Genomic DNA, 20,289 nt, shown 5'->3' with positions numbered 1-20,289 from the left:
ATGTCTAGAGGAGGCGGAGGAACTTCACGCACTTCAGCCTCCTGGAGCGGGCCAGCCACCATCGGCCTGAGGAGAGACACATGAAACGAGGGGTTAATACGGTAATTAGTGGGCAGTTGTAACCTATAACATACCTTGTTCACTCTCCTCAGGACTTTAAACGGCCCCACAAACCGCGGACCCAGACGGAACGTACAGACGACCAGCTGGACACTCAGGAGGAGAGGGCTCTGCACGTGACGCCCGCTCAATGTCCACGTCCAGCTCCCACACTACTGGCGCCACCAAACACGAAGCTGGGAGTATGGGAGTGGGATCCATGGACCGCTCCTCTGTGTCATACAGCCGAGACAATGCGTCTGCCTTGACGTTCTGGGAGCCTGGTCTGTAAGTAAGAGTAAACACAAAACGAGTGAAAAACATGGCCCACCTTGCCTGGCGAGGATTCAGTCTCTTCGCCTGCCGGATGTACTCCAGATTGCGGTGGTCAGTCCAGATGAGAAATGGGTATTTAGCCCCCTCAAGCCAATGCCTCCACGCCTTCAAGGCTTTTACGACAGCTAACAGCTCCCGGTCCCCCACATCATAGTTTCGCTCCGCCGGGCTGAGCTTCTTCGAAAAGAAAGCACAGGGGCGAAGCTTCAGTGGCACACCCGAACGCTGAGAGAGCACTGCTCCTATCCCAGCTTCGGATGCGTCCACCTCCACTATGAATGGCAAAGAGGGATCCGGATGAGCCAACACAGGCACCGAGGTAAACAGAGTCTTCAGGTGTCCAAAAGCCCTGTTCGCCTCAGCCGACCACTGCAAGTGCACCGGGCCCCCCTTTAGCAGTGAGGTAATGGGAGCAGCAACCTGACCAAAACCCCGGATAAACCTCCGGTAGTAATTGGCAAACCCTAAAAAACGCTGCACCTCCTTTACCGTGGTTGGAGTCGGTCAATTACGCACGGCTGTAATGCGGTCGCTCTCCATTTCCACTCCTGAAGTGGAAATCCGATGCCCTAGGAAGGAGATGGATTGTTGGAAGAACAAGCATTTCTCAGCCTTGACATATAGATCATGCTCCAACAGGCGACCAAGCACCCTGCGCACCAGGGACACATGCTCGGCGCGTGTAGCGGAGTATATCAGAATATCATCGATATACACCACTACACCCTGCCCGTGCAGGTCCCTGAAGATCTCATCTACAAATGATTGGAAGACTGATGGAGCATTCATCAACCCATATGGCATGACAAGGTACTCATAATGACCTGAGGTGGTGCTAAATGCTGTCTTCCACTCATCACCCTTCCGAATACGCACCAGATTGTACGCACTCCTGAGATCCAATTTTGTGAAGAAGCGTGCCCCGTGCATTGACTCAATAACTGTATTTATCAGAGGTAACGGGTAACTATATTTCACCGTGATTTTATTGAGACCTCGATAATCAATGCACGGGCGTAAACCGCCATCCTTCTTCACAAAAAAGAAACTCTGTCAGAGTCGTGTGTATACAGTGGGGCAAAAAAGTATTTAGTCAGCCACCAATTGTGCAAGTTCTCCCACTTAAAAAGATGAGAGAGGCCTGTAATTTTCATCATAGGTACACTTCAACTATGACAGACAAAATGAGGGAAAAAAATCCAGAAAATCACATTGTAGGATTTTTTATGAATTTATTTGCAAATTATGGTGGAAAATAAGTATTTGGTCACCTACAAACAAGCAAGATTTCTGGCTCTCACAGACCTGTAACTTCTTCTTTAAGAGGCTCCTCTGTCCTCCACTCGTTACCTGTATTAATGGCACCTGTTTGAACTTGTTATCAGTATAAAAGACACCTGTCCACAACCTCAAACAGTCACACTCCAAATTCCACTATGGCCAAGACCAAATAGCTGTCAAAGGACACCAGAAACAAAATTGTAGACCTGCACCAGGCTGGGAAGACTGAATCTGCAATAGGTAAGCAGCTTGGTTTGAAGAAATCAACTGTGGGAGCAATTATTAGGAAATGGAAGACATACAAGACCACTGATAATCTCCCTCGATCTGGGGCTCCACGCAAGATCTCACCCCGTGGGGTCAAAATGATCACAAGAACGGTGAGCAAAAATCCCAGAACCACACGGGGGGACCTAGTGAATAACCTGCAGAGAGCTGGGACCAAAGTAACAAAGCCTACCATCAATAACACACTACGCCGCCAGGGACTCAAATCCTGCAGTGTCAGACGTGTCACCCTGCTTAAGCCAGTACATGTCCAGGCCCGTCTGAAGTTTGCTAGAGAGCATTTGGATGATCCAGAAGAAGATTGGGAGAATGTCATATGGTCAGATGAAACCAAAATATAACTTTTTGGTAAAAACTCAACTCGTCGTGTTTGGAGGACAAAGAATGCTGAGTTGCATCCAAAGAACACCATACCTAATGTGAAGCATGGGGGTGGAAACATCATGCTTTGGGGCTGTTTTTCTGCAAAGGGACCAGAACGACTGATCCGTGTAAAGGAAAGAATGAATGGGGCCATGTATCGTGAGATTTTGAGTGAAAACCTCCTTCCATCAGCAAGGGCATTGAAGATGAAACGTGGCTGGGTCTTTCAGCATGACAATGATCCCAAACACACTGCCCGGGCAACGAAGGAGTGGCTTCGTAAGAAGCATTTCAAGGTCCTGGAGTGGCCTAGCCAGTCTCCAGATCTCAACCCCATAGAAAATCTTTGGAGGGAGTTGAAAGTCCGTGTTGCCCAGCAACAGCCCCAAAACATCACTGCTCTAGAGGAGATCTGCATGGAGGAAAGGGCCAAAATACCAGCAACAGTGTGTGAAAACCTTGTGAAGACTTACAGAAAACGTTTGACCTCTGTCATTGCCAACAAAGGCTATATAACAAAGTATTGAGATAGACTTTTGTTATTGACCAAATACTTATTTTCCACCATAATTTGCAAATAAATTCATTAAAAATCCTACAATGTGATTTTCTGCATTTTTTTATTTTATTTTGTCTGTCATAGTTGAAGTGTACCTATGATGAAAATTACAGGCCTCTCTCATCTTTTTAAGTGGGAGAACTTGCACAATTGGTGGCTGACTAAATACTTTTTTGCCCCACTGTAGGTGGCAGGGAAGTCAGGCGCAGGAGAGTCAAACGGAGTTTAAATGGAGTATTTTAATATATGTCCACTTAACATGCTCCAAACACGAAAATGTACATACATAAAAATAAACATGGGTACGAGGACCCGTCGCGGACCTATACAGCAAGAAACAATACTGACATAAAACAATCTCTGACAAAGACATGAGGCGAAACAGAGGGTTAAATACACAAGAGGTAATGGATGGGATTGAAAACAGGTGTGTGGGAAGACAAGACAAAACCAATGGAAAAATGAAAAATGGATCGATGATGGCTAGAAGACCGGTGACGTCGACCGCCGAGCACAGCCCGAACAAGGAGAGGCAACGACTTCGGAAGAAGTCGTGACAATGTCAATATTTGTGCTTTTTTTATAACTCATTTCTGTGTCCTATTCATGTGATGTTCTATATACCAATTTCTGTGTTCATGCAAGTATCTGACCATACAAATCCTCACTATCAGTAGCTGGAATTTGGCAGTACGCCCAGACCTTGTTTTGAGAACGAATGAAAGATATCTCCGTTACAAGTCTCAGCTTAGAGAAAAGAAGCCTCGTGAGATATTGGTCTGTCACATGTTATGAACCAGTATTGGTCTGTTACATGAATGAAACAAAATGGTAATGATTAATTAATTATGGTAAATCATGCAAATATAACTTGTCTGTGTATAGCTGTATATCAGACAACTGCTGGGACTGGCCAGGCAGAGCTTCTGACAGACATTCACTAAGGTGCATTAAGTTTGTTGGAATCTCTCCAGCGTGCTGACAAATAAAGGATGATTCATTTAAGATTGACTTCGAGTGTCCCTGTGTAAGAATTTCTACGACACTGTCATCGAGAAACTGCGGGCGGTAGCTGCGAGGGGCACACAGTACACCAGGACCAACCCAAGGCACTTCATGGGCAGAGAGAACTCACAGCGCCGGTCCTGAGTTCTGCCCCTGTCCAACAGCCACTAGCGCCACAACCTCCGTCTGACTATTGGCAGCACCCCAATGCACTTAAAGCCCAGGGCACTGAGCCCAGCGCAGGCCAGCAGCCTCAAATGGCTTGGGTGCCACTGCCACCGGTTCAGCCGCCACTCAATCATGTTCAGTCACCACCGGCCCGCCAGCCAGTTCTGCCCCCACCTGGACTCCAACATGTCCGACGGTCACTAGTGCTACAGGAGGTGCTCCAGCCAGTGTCCTCGCCAGCTCCTCGGCCCAGACTGCCACCAGGACTCCAGCATGTCAAGTGGTCTCCAGTGCCACAGCAGGTGCTCCAGCTAGTGCCCCCAACGGTTCCCAAGCCAGCTACTCAGCCTGTGAAACGGTCACCATCGTAACCTGAGCAGGTCCAGCAGCCAGCTCCGCTCCAACATGCACCCCAGCTGGTGCCAACACGAGCAGCACCTGAGCCAGACGAACCATTGCCAGTGCTGCAGCTCACCAGCCGGCACATGTGTCTCTCTTGGTCATCCTGCTGGCACCAGATCCTACACCGTCTGCTGCCCTTGCAGACCTGCTCGGCCTGGATCTGAGGCCCAAGACGAGGCTCCCAGTCGGCGTCCCATCGAGCACCAGAGCCTCCAGCACCATGGCCTCTGGACCTGCAGTCAGCCGACCTGACTCCCATTCTGGTCCCAGTGTCCACTACCATCCTGGAGGATCAGTCCAGACCCTTTTTCAAAGACCCATGACCGCTCTGGGCTCATTCCTTTCTTCCTCTGGATGGAAGAAAGAAATGAGTGGAAGAAAAGAGAAAATACCTTATATTCCTTATATAGTGCACTACATAGGGAATAGGGTGCTATTTGGGACGCAGTTAGGGTGCTATTTGGGACGCAGATAGATCCATCAGCACTTTGTAGCTTAGTTCCCTGATTAGAAACACAATACCTGGATGGAGACCTGGAAGCGTATGCAGTAGGCACGGCAACATCTTCCCTTGGTACTGCTGTCATAATCTATTGTAATACTAGATATCCACACAGAGCATAGCCCCTCAACAAACATCCGGAAAGAGGAATGGGGGAATGAGAGGAGAGAATAGGTCAAAACAGTATGGGGGGAAAAGCTGGGAAAGCTATCAACCCCCAGAATCCAATTAAGACAGTTATGGAAAAATGGAGACGTATAAACTGAAATAAAAAACGCTCTATTTCCAGAAAACAAGTTTATTTCATCTGTCTGCAGGTTCACTACTGGAGGACGAGCAGCCAAAATATAAGACCATTGTGCGTTCCAAATGGCACCATATTCTCTATTTGGTACACTACTTTTAACCAGTGCCTATTGGGGCCATTTGGGATGCAGACATGGGGTTTAAGAATGACTAAGATTACTTGGTTTTTCCCTGGGTTTCCATCCAAAATCGGGTAGCTAGATACACTTTACTGTACAGGGTTGGAACTATATATGTATTTTAAATCCATGTCCAACATCTTGGCCGAGTAGGTAGAGGCCAAGCAGACCGACAGACGTGTGTGAATGTTCTCTAGACAGTGGTGACATTACTTGGTAATGTCCAGTCATTGCATTACATTGGTTTGTTTGTGACTCTGAGCGGTGAGAGAAGAAAAGAGAGAGGATGTGTCCCAAATGGAACCCTATTCACTATACAGTGCACAGGTCCTGGTCAAAAGTAGTGCACTATAAAGGGGATGTGATGCCATTTGGGATGCAGACTTTGGTATCTCCCTGGACGTTAGGTTTGTTGTCTAGCATCCCTGCTGTCTGAGTGGGCCGGCTGATTGATGAGACAAACAGGAAAGCGTTCCGGCTCTGTGTTCTTGGCACTCCCAGCCCCCAACTCACTAGCTGTGCTGAGAGACCCCAGACACACACACACACACACACACACACACACACACACACACACACACACACACACACACACACACACACACACACACACACACACACACACCAGAGAGACCTCAGGTCCGCTCTGCGTAAGTGCAGCGGAGGATGACTGCTAGATTGAGTTGTGCGTTAGTATGCTGTTATTTTTTCTTCTTCAAACCGACGCTTTAGGCAGCGTTTTCTGTGCAGACTAGACATTCCTGAGTCCTAAAGAGCTCTGGGATAAGACGGAGGGGAAAAACAAATAGCGCTCGACACTAACCCATGTCTCCCAGCCAAGGGACTTAAGCACAATTCCACTGTATAAGCCTGTAACACTTGGGTAGGAGTACCACTTTCCACATGCTGCTGACTGCTGTAGCAAGGCCATGGAAAGTAAAGTAGCCCCAGAGTGTGTTTCTGTTTCCCCCAGATAACACTGTAATGAGTTCACAACGGTGGACTCCACTGCTCTCAGAATATATTTCAAACATCACAGAAGGCATAATAGGCTTTTTTAATCATCAAATTAAAACGTTTAACTTTCTCTCTCTGCCTACAGCCGGCTTGCTAGCCTGGTTAGACCAGACTGAATGCAGACTGAACATGGTGAGCACAGTTTGCTTTAACCAGGCTACCTGCCTTCTCTTTCTCAACAGGAAACAAAATAACCCATAAAGCTGAGGGAGAGGAACGGGGTGGGCGGTGGGGGGGTAGAAGTTTGAAGCAGGTTACTGTAGATAAAACAAAAATCTCCTCCACCTGTTAAAGATTCCTAGAGCTATATGTTTTTCATCGCCAACACAGTTACCTTCCTTGTGGTCAGACCATAGACCATGTACGTGCATGCTGCGGCAGGCCTGACCCCTGGGGGTTGTAGGGATTTGATGTTTGATAAAAGGGGTCTCCCAGGGACGGCCTCAGAGGCCAACTACGATTACCATAATGCCTTTCACAGATGCCTGTAACAGGTTTACATGGAGTGACAGGGAGTGTGATGGGACTGGGTTTGAAGGCCACACACCTGCCTGTCCTGTCTGTCTGTCTGGACAGGACCTATCGCCATACACGCCACACACCGGGAGAGCCCAGAGTCCTGTTTGAACCCAGCCAGTGGGGGAAGAAGGGAATACAGGGGAAAAGGTTTTACTTTTCTGGAGGCGTCGTTGCTACAATGTTGGCCCATATTGTTACCGCTCTTCTTCTTTTGACTACATGTCAATCCATCCACGCTCGTCCTTGGTTCTCTTATCCTTTTGCCCATCCTTCATTCTCAACTCACAATAGACAGACATAAAAAAACATATACTGTAGAGAACATGTGGGTAATTGAGTGATTCATTTAACAAGGAAGAATGAATCATAGGGTATTTGTGTAGAACTTAAGAGTCGTTTGTCTTTGGCCTTGATGTTGTTGGCGGAGTGATTGTGGCAGACAGTTTGGAATCTGGCAAGCCTTTTCCACATAGTCCCGTAGTACCATCCTTGAGAGACAGTGCGAAAACTGTAGTGTCTCTGAAATAGACTTGAACAGACTATGCACTGTAATTGGGACCATCACATAATGAGACTGAGAAGAGGCACTCCTTAGTGGTTCCCACATTCTGTGCCCACAACCAGCGCTAAGTGTTGCAGTGATAAACCTCTCTCTGTGTGTGCGTGCATCGAGCGTGTGTGTTTCTAAGTGTGTGTATTTCTGCATGTTTGTGCGCATGCATGCGGCACAGTCATAAACCGCATATATGCGGCTAGGGCCTGAGGCCGAGGTTGGGCGTAATGGTAATGCTCTCTTAATCTAGCACTGCCAGGGAGAGTTCATTCACCAGTTGTCTTCTCCATTAGTCTTCATACTGAGGGCTTGTTCTGCTGGCCAGGATGGCATGGTGGCTGCATCCCAAATGGCACCTTAGTCCCTATGAAGTGCACTACTTTTGACCAGGACCAACGGGCTTTAGTCAAAGTAGTGCACTAAAATAGGGAATAGGGAGCCAGTTGTGATACGCATATTGCAGCGCATCTTCTACTGCAGTAGAGACTCCAGGCTCAAATGGGAGCCGTCTTTTTTTGTACACTTTATATGAATAGTTAGGAAATCGGAGAGGAGAGGTAAGTGGGAGAGACAGTGGGAAAGATGGACGCAGGGATTGAACCATGGTCTTCCAGTATGTGATGAGAGCCGGAAGTCTGGAACCAACAAGACCCTGAACACTATCTGCATTGACCCTTTTTGCACTAACTCTCTTGCACTGACACACTGGACCCTGACCACACTCTCACACATCCTTACACTGACACCCCAACACGCAGACACAATACATACGCCCACTCACATAACATGCCCACACATAATATGCACACACATGCATACTGATGCCACACACACTTAAACACACACACACGTTCACACTTACCAGATACACCGCTGCTACTGTCTATTATCTATCATGTTGCCTAGTCAGTTTACCCCTACCTATATGTACAGTACAAAGCAACCTCAATTACCTACAGTGGTTGCTCAACTTAAGGTTTTGAGATTATGATGCGGGATTTAGAGGTCATTTGTGGTTTAGTACAATACCGTGCATCACCACTTCATCGCTCCAGACCAATGCAAGGGGGAGTTAGAGCATTGATTATGCTTTTGGGTCCCAAGGTGCTACTGTGTCTCTAACTGACAATGAATGGGCAACATAAACCAAATAATTGTACACAACTTCAAAATTGAATTTTGATGAACTGAATGATCAGCATGAAGAAGGTGATTTGAATTTAGAACAATAGTTTAAGAATTGCTATTCCTCTGTCCAGCACGCGCTCACCCTGAAAAATACACTTGTTTTGTTGTTTCTACTCGTCAGTACTACTTACTAAAACTGTTGTTACACTAAGGTTTTTATTAAAAAAGAAGCAAAAATGTTAAATTATATTCCATGATATTCTTAAGATATATGTGTTAACTGCATATAAGCAAGTGATGTCTGCTAAATAATCAAGATGATGGTGCAGTCATATAGCCTCGGCACCTACATAAAGCTGAGCGACTCAGTCATTCATGGCTTTGGATCAAAATAAATGAGTACCAACATTCTTTCTGATAGTCTTTAATAAAGAAGTGTTTTGGTTATCCTGACCTGGACACCATGTATTATAATATCCCATTATGGGCTATTAGCAGGACAATAGACTCTTGCCAACACCTCTCTGTATTTTGCTACTTTGTGCAAGGCAATTGATCAGCATTAAAAACTTTGTGGATGTGGCCTCCCGAGTCTAAGACACTGCAAGGGTCTAAGACACTGCATCGCAGTGTAAACTGCATTGCTACAGATGCTGGTCCGATACCCGTGCCGGCCGTGACCAGGAGAACCATGAGGTGATGGTGGGCTTTTGGTTTCTCTCCCTCTAAAAACAGAAATAAATAATTCTAAATAACAAACTGGCTTTATTTACAAATTAGTAAAAATGTCTCACCCCATGTTCAAGAATCGCCTTTTCTCTCTCACTTTAGGTTATTTGAAATAGCGTTATTAAAATGTTTTTTTTTTTTAACGATTATTATTTTTATTTTAGAATTATATAAAAGTCCCTTAGATATTCTCACAGATCAGATTTGCCCTAACCAAAAATGCCCCTTTTAGAATCCTCTAAATCAAATTATTGGCTGAGAGTCACATCATTTAGTTTTTTTCCCGATATACTGTTGGCCTACCGTAGGCGACATAAGTCTGACTAGAGTTGAGTAATGTGCTGTTAAAAGTGGTGTAGGTCTTATTTATTTAAAAAGCATATTAAAGTTAGAAGCAATAGGATTTGAAGCAATAGCCTACCTGCTGTGGTCAACTATTTCAGCACCGTTTCACACTGCTCTGAGACAAGCATGGGGACTGGTCTTGGTAAATCAATGAGATTTTTATTTTCACCGAATCTCGGTTTGGGAATTGGTTAGACTACAATTAGGTTGTGGAAGTTAGGCTCTTAGTACTGTAGCCTACTCCCGACCGTCACGCTGTACAGCAGCCATATTTTCCGTTCCTTCCTCACTGAAACCCTGAGGGTTTCGTTTTTTGATTTTCTTGGAATAGAAACACCATAATATTAAACAAATTAAGCTACATTTCTTAAAATCAATCTATGTTCTTACAAAAAAAGGTTTTAAATTCTCTAGTACAGCCAATATTGAAGGCTATCAAATGCTTCTCAAAGATGCCTCTGGTGGTCAAACTAGCACTAACTAGCATTAATGGTAACAACGGGAAACTTGAGCATGAAAAACCCAGTAGCATTGCAGTTCTTGACACACTCAAACCAGTGTGCCTGGCACCTATTATCATACCCTTTTCAAAGGCACTTAAATATGTTGTCTTTCCCATTCACCCTCTGAATGGTACATATTCACAATGTCTCAAGGATTAAAAGTCTTCTTCTCTTCATCTACACTGATTTAAGTGGATTTAACAAGTGACATCAATATATGGATCATAGCTTTAACCTGGATTCACCTGGTCAGTCTATGTCATGGAAAGAGCAGGTTTTCTTAATATTTTGTAATGTTGTGTATATAGACATGTTATTTTTACTCTTTATTTTTATTCGTTATTCACTGTGTAATTATTCCTCGTGTCTTTCTGTTTTTTTATTTTATTTTTATGTTATCTTTAGCTCTGCATTGTTGGAAAAGGACCCGTGAGTAAGCATTTCACTGTCTATACCTAGTCTATACCATTTCTCTACGAAGCATGTGACAAATAAAATTTGATTTGATTATTATCATTCCACCCCAGGCTTTGCACGAGACAGGCCTAGGCCAGGTCCCACAATTTAACACACACACACACACACACACACACACACACACACACACACACACACACACACACACACACACACACACACACACACACACACACACACACACACACACACACAAAAGCCAGGTAATACAACAGGTGGTTTTGCCATGATGGCTTCCCTGCCTGCACATCTCCTCCCTCCTCTCCTCTAGTCTGATTTTGCGAAAATGGCTGTAATTTCAATTCCTTTTGTGTTGTCATCTCAATGTTCGCCTACACATGACGTCTGGAATACTTGACCTCTGTATTGTTCTCAAGGTTCTCCTTTTACTTTTAACAGAAGAAATCTACAGATGTGTTTGTGTGTTGCCTTGATTTCTTTTACTCTCAAGAAGCATCTGTTATTTTTTACCTACATTAATCTTCTCTTGTTATTTTTTGTATATATATATATTTTTTTTACAGTTTTGCACCATTTATTTTACAGACAGCAGCAGGATGTTAGCATCAGAACAGTGGGCAGTTTAGTATTCACTGTTTGTAAAGGCCCCCAGGTGCTTTCTTTGCATACATGCTGAATTTCCTACGCCACGGCTGTCAGATATTATTGCCCTGGAACAGGAGCACACTGGCAACTTCCAGGCAATTGTGTGTGTAGTGGCAGCTTGTGTCTTTTACTGTTTACACTGTGGCTCGATATGCTCCTTGTCATTTTTCTGTTGGGGTTTCTCTCTGGAAAGGGAGGGTTTACTATGTGTGTGTGTCACGTCCTGACCATAGTTCTTATGTGTTTTGCTTGTTTAGTGTTGGTCAGGACGTGAGCTGGGTGGGAATTCTATGTTGTGTGTCTAGTTTGTCTGTTTCTGTGTCCAGCCTAATATGGTTCTCAATCAGAGACAGCTGTCAATCGTTGTCCCTGATTGAGAATCATATATAGGTGGCTTGTTTTGTGTTGGGGATTGTGGGTGGTTGTTTCCTGTCTCTGTGTTTGTGTTCTGCACCAGATAGGACTGTGACGGTTAGTTTGTTTTGTCATTTTGTATAGTGTCTTGTTTTGTGTGAATTAAATCATGGAAAATTACCACGCTGCACATTGGTCCTCAGATCCTTCTCTCCTCTCCTCGTCTGAGGAGGAGGACGACTTAGACTGCCGTTACAGTGTGTGTGTGTGTGTGTGTGTGTGTGTGTGTGTGTGTGCGTGCGTGCTTGTGTTCACTGTAGTAGGGGGCCACCGGCAATTACCCAGACACAGTCAAGTGCGCTCCATTAAAACGTGTGTATGTGTACAGTATGTGTGTCCTGAGCAGGGAAAATGTCTCTGTATCTGAGCTCTTTGTCACGTGATGTGGATACAACACAGTGCCATTACATCTAGGGGAGAAGGTCAAGGTGCAGGGTCAGGTGAACAATGAGTTAAAAAAACTGGCTTTTTAACTCTCACACCATCATAATAAGGTCCAGTGTTGCAATGCATATTGAACATTCCTGCTCTACCAGCATACCTTCTATTCGCCCTAGCTAGTGGAAACGCTATTTTTACTGTCAAGACTGTACCAAAACAGTCACATGCACGCACACAAACTCACACACTTCTCATGACCAAGATGGCTGGGGGCCGGTCCAGACCAAGAAGGTTGAGTCATTAGTTTCTTTATATCTGGATTGAATGCATTTCCAGCCTTCTCTCTCTGGTCTCATCTAATTCTGTCTCCATGGCAGCATGTGTGTGTGTGCACGTACGTTCGTACATATGTCCGTGTGTGTGTGTGTGTGCGTGTGTGTGTGTGTGTATGTATGTATGTGTGCCTGTCTATGTCTACACGCGTGCGTTCTCAAACCTTGGATTTATTTATCCTTGGCCACGAATAGAGTAGAGGAGATGGGGGTTAGTTATTTTCTGTTATTTGGATGGAGCTGTCTAGAAGGGTTTAAGTGATTTTGAAGGGCCCGGGATTACGGAGGGCCCTTCAACTACAGCAACAGAGATGTGTATTGACTGGCTGCAGCTGAGACTGGTAATGAAACGGCGTGCACCTGCCTCCCTGAAGGAAAACAAAGAGATTCCCTCTGACAGAGCCAATGAAACGCAGGCACCTTCTGGGCACCGAAAGGCCCCCTAATCGAATGGAACAACTTGTGCTAATCAGACCACAGTATTAGACCGATCCACTTGGGAGGGGGAAAGGGGGTAGTTTTGGATCTGATTGAACCCGCTCTGGAGTCTGTTTCTGTCCCAAATGATACCCTATTCCCTATATAGTGCACTACTTTTGACCAGGGACAACCTTAGCTGATATTATCAACCCAGCAATGGCTTAATAATAGTATTGTGGGTATTGCTATGATATTAACGATTGAGGATGATGATGGCATTGTGCATGGCTTGCTGTTACAGTAATGTAGCTAGCAGCAGTGCATCTTTTCCACTGTGTGGCAAGCTGATGGCTAATTATGTCTGGCCGGGGTTCGGTTAGAGCAGTGGGGGTTTTAATGAGAAGGATACACCGCAGGAGAAATGGCACTGATAACATAGTCTTAAATCACAAAGTGCTGTCCTGCCCATAGTGGAAAAAAGTCTGCCCTGAATGTTAGCTGTAACACAATACCTAGACTCTAGGGTACACACACACACACACACACACACATACACACATGCAGAATTGTGCTTTAGCACAGCGTTTGACTTACGGCGTGTTTTATTTGTAACACAGTGTAGGTCCTTCTCTATCCCTTATTAAGGGACTGTTTGGAAAAGAACAAGAAGCTCAAAAGAATTTAGCTAGACGGTCTCTCTCTTTTGGGGCACATTTGCACAGTGCTCGTCCGACATGCGCATCGCGGTTTCTCTATGTTTTGGAAAGTATTAAAGGTTTGGATCATTTATTTTTCCTTTTCTTTTTTTCTCTTCAGTCCATAATTTTCATGCTGTCTTAGTCTTACTGGGTCATCTTGCATCATATAGCTGGGTTCATTAATCACTGTTTAAAAGAAAGAGGAAGAGAGAGAGAGAGACCTACTGCCATGTGCAGAAACGTGATATTAGGTGTCCTATGTTTGGGGATTTGGCTTAATCAGCATCTGTCAGAAATATGAAGATGCGCTCTTCAAATTCGGGATATATTTATTTTTGTTTGATACTGCCGTACTGTAGAGCATTCAAACCAGACCTTTTGTCATGTCTGATTGATGCATGTCCGTGGAATGCCACCACTGCAAAGACTTCCTTACACACACACACACACACACACACACACACACACACACACACACACACACACACACACACACACACACACACACACACACACACACACACATACATACTGTTCACATACACACACACACATACATACATACGTACATACATACATACATACATACATACATACATACATACATACATACATACATACATACATACATACATACATACATACATACATACATACATACATACATACATACATACATACATACATACCATCTACCCAAAATAGTCTGAGAAGACCTAGCCTAGCAGTTGTGTCAACTGTACAAGCATGAACACAAAGCAGCAGTGAATTACATGGAAACCCAGTTCTCCCTCCCTCCTTTAAATTTTTGTTCTCTTTTATTTATATTTTTTGTGTAATACTTTTTACCCCTTTTTTCCCCAATTTCGTGACATCCACTTGGTAGTTAGTCATTTCCCATCACTGCAACCTCCGTACGGACTCGGGAGAGGCGAAGGTCGAGGGCCATGCATCCCCTGAAACACGAACCTGCCAAGCCGCACTGCTTCTTGACACGCTGCCCACTTAACCCGGAAGCCAGCCGCACCAGTGTGTCGGAGGAAACACCGTACAACTGCCAACCGAAGTCAGCATGCATGCGCCTGGCCCGCCACAAGGAGTCGCTAGAGCGCGATGAGACAAGGATATCCCTGCCAGCCAAACCCTCCCCTAACCCGGACGACGCTTGGTCAATTGTGCGCCGCCTCATGGGTCTCCCGGTCACCTGCTGCGACACAGCCTGGGATCGAACCAAGGTCTATAGTGATGCCTCAAGCACTGCGATGCAGTGCCTTAGACCACTGCACCACTCGGGAGTAGTTTTCTATTTGACCTCTAGACTGGAGGAGGAAGAGGTCAATGTACTTAAAACGCACCAGACAGGTTCAAAAGGCTCAGATGAATCACATCTCTCTGTGTCCCAAATCTCTCTGTGTCTCTGTGCACCCTATTCCCTATTATAGTGCACTACTTTTGACCCGGGCCTATAGGGGATAGGGTGCCATTTTGGCTGCTTCCTCTGACATGAGAGAAGTTACATCAGAGGTACATGGCATAAACTGAGAGGAGAAATGGATAGGATTGTGGCAATAATGTTTTTATGGTCTTTGAGAATATGACATAAAAGCTTTAGACCACACTATGTATGATCCTTATATGAGCTGCACAGATAGCTATGTACGTGCGAGAAGAGGATTGAAATGCGTTGCATGTCGTTTGGGGGAAACGTTAATAAGTGCTTGAGTGATAGGGCTGTGTCCCTAATGGAACCATATCCCCTATATTGTGCACTACTTTTGACCAGAGCCCTATGGGCCTTGGTCAAAGTTGTGCACTACATATGGAATAGGGTGCCATTTGGGGCGCAGACTTGATCCAGAGAAACTGTTTGGCTTAGTGTTCAGTACTCTCACCTACAGCACAGATATGACTCTCAATATGTTACATCTGTCGTACATAAAACCAGAAATGCACTGTTGCCAAGATAATAATAATAATAACTGTTCATCTGTATCTGCAGGCATTTTGTACAGACGGCACAAATACAGTGCCTTCAGAAAATATTCATACCCCTTGACTTATTCCAGTTTGAATTCAAAATTGATTAAATAAATACAATCTACACACAATACCCCATAATGACAAAGTCAAAACATGTTTTTAGAAATGTTTGCAAATGTATTGAAAATAAAATACAAAATATTATATTTACATAATTATTCACACCCCTGAGTCAATACTTTCTAGAAGCGTTTTTGGCCGCGATTACAGCTGTGAGTCTTTCTGGGTAAGTCTCTAAGAGCTTTCCACACTTGGATTGTGCAACATTTGGCCAATATTGCTTTCAAAATTCTTCAAGCTCTGTCAAATTGGTTGTTGATCATTGCTAGACAACCATTTTCAGGTCTTGCCATAGATGTTCAAGTATATTTAAGTCAAAACTGTGACTTGGACACTGAGGAACATTCACTCCCCAGTCCTTAACGATTACAAGCATAACCATAACATGATGCAGCCACCACTATGCTTGAAAATGTGGAGAGTGGCACTCAGTAATGTGTTGTATTGGATTTGCCCCAAACATAACACTTTGTATTCACGACAAAAAGTGAATTGCTTTACCACATTTTTTGCAGTATTACTTTAGTGCCTTGTTGCAAACAGGATGTATGTTTTGGAATATATTAATATATTATAATGTACCCAAAAATCTCAATTTAATCAATTTTTAATTCCGGCTTTAACACAACTAATTGTGAAAAAGGTCAAAGGGTGTGAATACTGTCTGAGGGCACTGGTACATACTGTACACACACAGCCTCCTTTCCTCCCCTTACTGACTGACTAAACTTTCTCTTTCTCACTCCCCCCTCCATCTCTCCCTGATTTGTAGCTGGTTTTCGCCGGAGCTTCCGCCTCAGCAGGCGAGACAAGAAGACCAACAAATCCATGTATGAGTGTAAGAAGAGTGAGCAGTACGACATGGCTGACGTGACCACCTACGAGGAGGTGACTCCCCACCGCAGGCAGAGTGGGGCCAAGCACAGGCTTGTGGTCCTCGTCGGTGAGTAACACACACACACACACACACACACACACACACACACACACACACACACACACACACACACACACACACACACACACACACACACACACACACACAGTCACACACACACACACAGGCAATGGCAGAGTGGAGCCAAGTAACTGACTACTGCCACCATGGGGGGCTGGTGGTCCTGCTGTAGTCGGTGAGTAACTGACTACTGCCATCATGGGGGACTGGGAGCAGGGGGACTGGTGGTCCTGCTGTAGTCGGTGAGTAACTGACTACTGCCACCATGGGGGACTGGGAGCAGGGGGGCTGGTGGTCCTGCTGTAGTCGGTGAGTAACTGACTACTGCCACCATGGGGGACTGGGAGCAGGGGGACCGGTGGTCCTGCTGTAGTTGGTGAGTAACTGACTACTGCCACCATGGGGGACTGGGAGCAGGGGGGCTGGTGGTCCTGCTGTAGTCGGTGAGTAACTGACTACTGCCACCATGGGGGACTGGGAGCAGGGGGACTGGTGGTCCTGCTGTAGTTGGTGAGTAACTGACTACTGCCACCATGGGGGACTGGGAGCAGGGGGGCTGGTGGTCCTGCTGTAGTCGGTGAGTAACTGACTACTGCCACCATGGGGGACTGGGAGCAGGGGGACCGGTGGTCCTGCTGTAGTTGGTGAGTAACTGACTACTGCCACCATGGGGGACTGGGAGCAGGGGGGCTGGTGGTCCTGCTGTAGTCGGTGAGTAACTGACTACTGCCACCATGGGGGACTGGGAGCAGGGGGACTGGTGGTCCTGCTGTAGTTGGTGAGTAACTGACTACTGCCACCATGGGACACCTGGGGACTGCTAGGCTGTTGGAATTGGAAAGGCAAAAGCCATTGTTTAAGTCTAAAACTGGTTTCCCCAGAAAGAGAGAGAGAGAGCTTGAGAAAGAGAGCGAAAGAAAGGCTGTTTTCTTTTTTTCCTTTTATTTTGAAAAATATTGCAGATTGTAGGTTCCATCAATTGAATTGTCAGCATCATTTCTAATCCCCCTTATTTATTTATTTTTCTCTTTACCCCCCACCCTACCATCCCTACCCTGATTGGAGTAAACTAACGGATAACAATACTTCTACTGCTACTTACAGCTATTATCTCTCACATCTATGGTACCTGTAGTTAAATCATTATTTTCCTAATTTCCTCTTTCTTCAAGTGCTGGATTTTCACCCACAGTGGCCAATCCAACATTTGTTCTGATTTAACACCCACCCTCTGATGTCCACAGATCAACCCATCTTTCCCAGTATAATGCCATTCTGATGTTAACTCCAACCCTCTGATGTCCACAGATCAACCCATCTTTCCCAGTATAATGCCATTCTGATGTTAACTCCAACCCGCTGATGTCCACAGATCAACCCATCTTTCCCAGTATAATGCCATTCTGATGTTAACTCCAACCCTCTGATGTCCACAGATCAACCCATCTTTCCCAGTATTAATGCCATTCTGATGTTAACTCCAACCCTCCGATGTCCACAGATTAACCCGTCTTTCCCAGTATAATACCATTCTGATGTTAACTCCAACCCTCCGATGTCCACAGATTAACCCGTCTTTCCCAGTATAATACCATTCTGATGTTAACTCCAACCCTCCGATGTCCACAGATTAACCCATCTTTCCCAGTATAATGCCATTCTGATGTTAACTCCAACCCTCTGATGTCCACAGATCAACCCATCTTTCCCAGTATTAATGCCATTCTGATGTTAACTCCAACCCTCTGATGTCCACAGATCAACCCATCTTTCCCAGTATAATGCCATTCTGATGTTAACTCCAACCCTCTGATGTCCACAGATCAACCCATCTTTCCCAGTATTAATGCCATTCTGATGTTAACTCCAACCCTCTGATGTCTACAGATTAACCCATCTTTCCCAGTATACTGCCATTTAGCTCTTTATTTTTGCAATTCATGCAAGCCGCCTTCACTTTCAAATCCCTGGAGGAATCTACAGGGCTGGCAGGCTGGGGATTCAGTCCTATTTGGTGCTTTTCATTTACAGCACCTTGCTCTGACTCTCAATGTTCGTTTTCTCTCTTTTTTTAGACTAGAGAATTGTTAACACTTGCCTTTAAGGCTGGTATTACAAAGTCCTCCAGAAGGCTTTGTAAAGTGCCAAAATCTTGAAATGAATCTAGCCGCATTTTTTTTATTGTTTCTTTTGTAGCTTTGAGTAAAGCTTTGTGCCAACGACTGGTGGAACAATAACGTTAAGCCCAGGTGCAACAGAATTAAGACTTAAAACCTGAATAGAAGAATTGGAACTATTATTGCAAATGACACAAATAATGAATGTGTACCTCACACATCGCTTTTTCTTCTCAAGGTTAGATATCCCACTGATCGGTGCAGCTGGATATGAATCATTCTTCTTTCTGACGATTTTCTTTTTTAAGCGCTTATTAACAGAAGAAACAGAGAGGCTTGTGTTGAAGCAAGGCTGTTTTAGCATGATTGACCAGGCCTTGGTGTAGTGAAACGCAGTGGTGTGGACTTCATCATAGGGTGTTGCTAATTAGCTAGCCCATTTTCTTGCCAGGCAGCATGTCCGGGTTGTGCAGCACAGTGGAAGCCGCCACAGCCTCTCTCTCCTCTGTAACGCTAATGTCAATATGTTCAATTCACTTCTGTAAACTGGACCACAACCTGTGGACAATTTCACACCTAACGAAGCAAAGATCTGATTTATGTTTCCCCTCCTCCTTATGCTTTCCTTTATTTTTTCTCCCTGTAGTTGTCCCACTTTTTCTTATAAGGAACCCATGAGGAACTCTATTTTTCTCTCCCTTCCTCAATCTCTCGATTTTAAACGCCAGGCACCTAGTTATGGGGGGAAAGTAAAGTCGGTGTGTAGGTCCTCTAAACACGACCATGCAGTCTTCTGTGCTGAGCTTGCCTTGGCCCCATCCTCATTCCTCTTTCCATCTCCACTGACACACACCCACACTCCACCCACACGCCCACACCCGCATTCTTCTCATTGTTTTCCTATTGGAAGGAAGGTCCCTGGAGCATCCAACATTCATCGAGCTATTTATTCATCAATGTGGACGTAAAGTCAAAAATAAGCGCTAACGAACAACGCAGACCCTATACTCTCCCTACTCTTATTAGAATGGATGTCGGTAACCGAGAGATTGCTATTACAAAGGACAAATCAAGATGCTTATCTGTGGGGCCAATAAAAATATATTTCACACACACACAGTTCACTGAAAACCACTGATGTTTATCAGAGCCAATTGATCTGTTTACCTCTACATTCTTCCCTGTTTTACTGTAAACGCTAAGGTCAATTTAGTTTCACTAGAATCTGATAGTCTTACAGTAAGTGGAAAAATGTAATACATTGAATGAGATTTAATACATTTGTGGCCTTATGACATTGTTCAGCATATAGTTGTCGTCCTAGGCTTATTGGGCTGAAGAGAGCAGGGTAGGCATTGGGAGACTGAGGTTACTCTAGCCCTGCCTGCTCTGTCTGGCTGGGTGGTGGGAGGCAGTGGAGGTTGGATAGCCCTCACACCGTCCACATCGCCCCTCCACTTCCCCTCAGCTCTAACTCTATGTGATATGCTCTGCGTTTGGCCTGGAAGTTATTAAGACTTCAGATATTAAAGGCTGTTTCTCTAATGAGGGCAGTAATGCAGTC

General features: G+C 45.0%; 1 protein-coding gene across 1 annotated transcript in view; it reads left to right on the top strand.

Annotated features, from left to right (window-relative positions):
- mpp7a (membrane protein, palmitoylated 7a (MAGUK p55 subfamily member 7)) overlaps positions 1-20,289 on the top strand; it is a 192,881-nt gene that overhangs the window by 135,276 nt on the left and 37,316 nt on the right. The window contains exon 12 of the mRNA XM_038997028.1: positions 16,423-16,593. Within this exon, the coding sequence (XP_038852956.1) occupies positions 16,423-16,593 (171 nt within the window). The remainder of the gene's footprint in view (positions 1-16,422; positions 16,594-20,289) is intronic.

This window comes from Salvelinus namaycush, chromosome 7 (genome assembly GCF_016432855.1).
Source record: "Salvelinus namaycush isolate Seneca chromosome 7, SaNama_1.0, whole genome shotgun sequence".
Lineage (NCBI taxonomy): Eukaryota > Metazoa > Chordata > Actinopteri > Salmoniformes > Salmonidae > Salvelinus > Salvelinus namaycush.
Note: the sequence above shows the minus strand (reverse complement) of the source record. Positions and strands in the feature narration are given on the sequence as shown.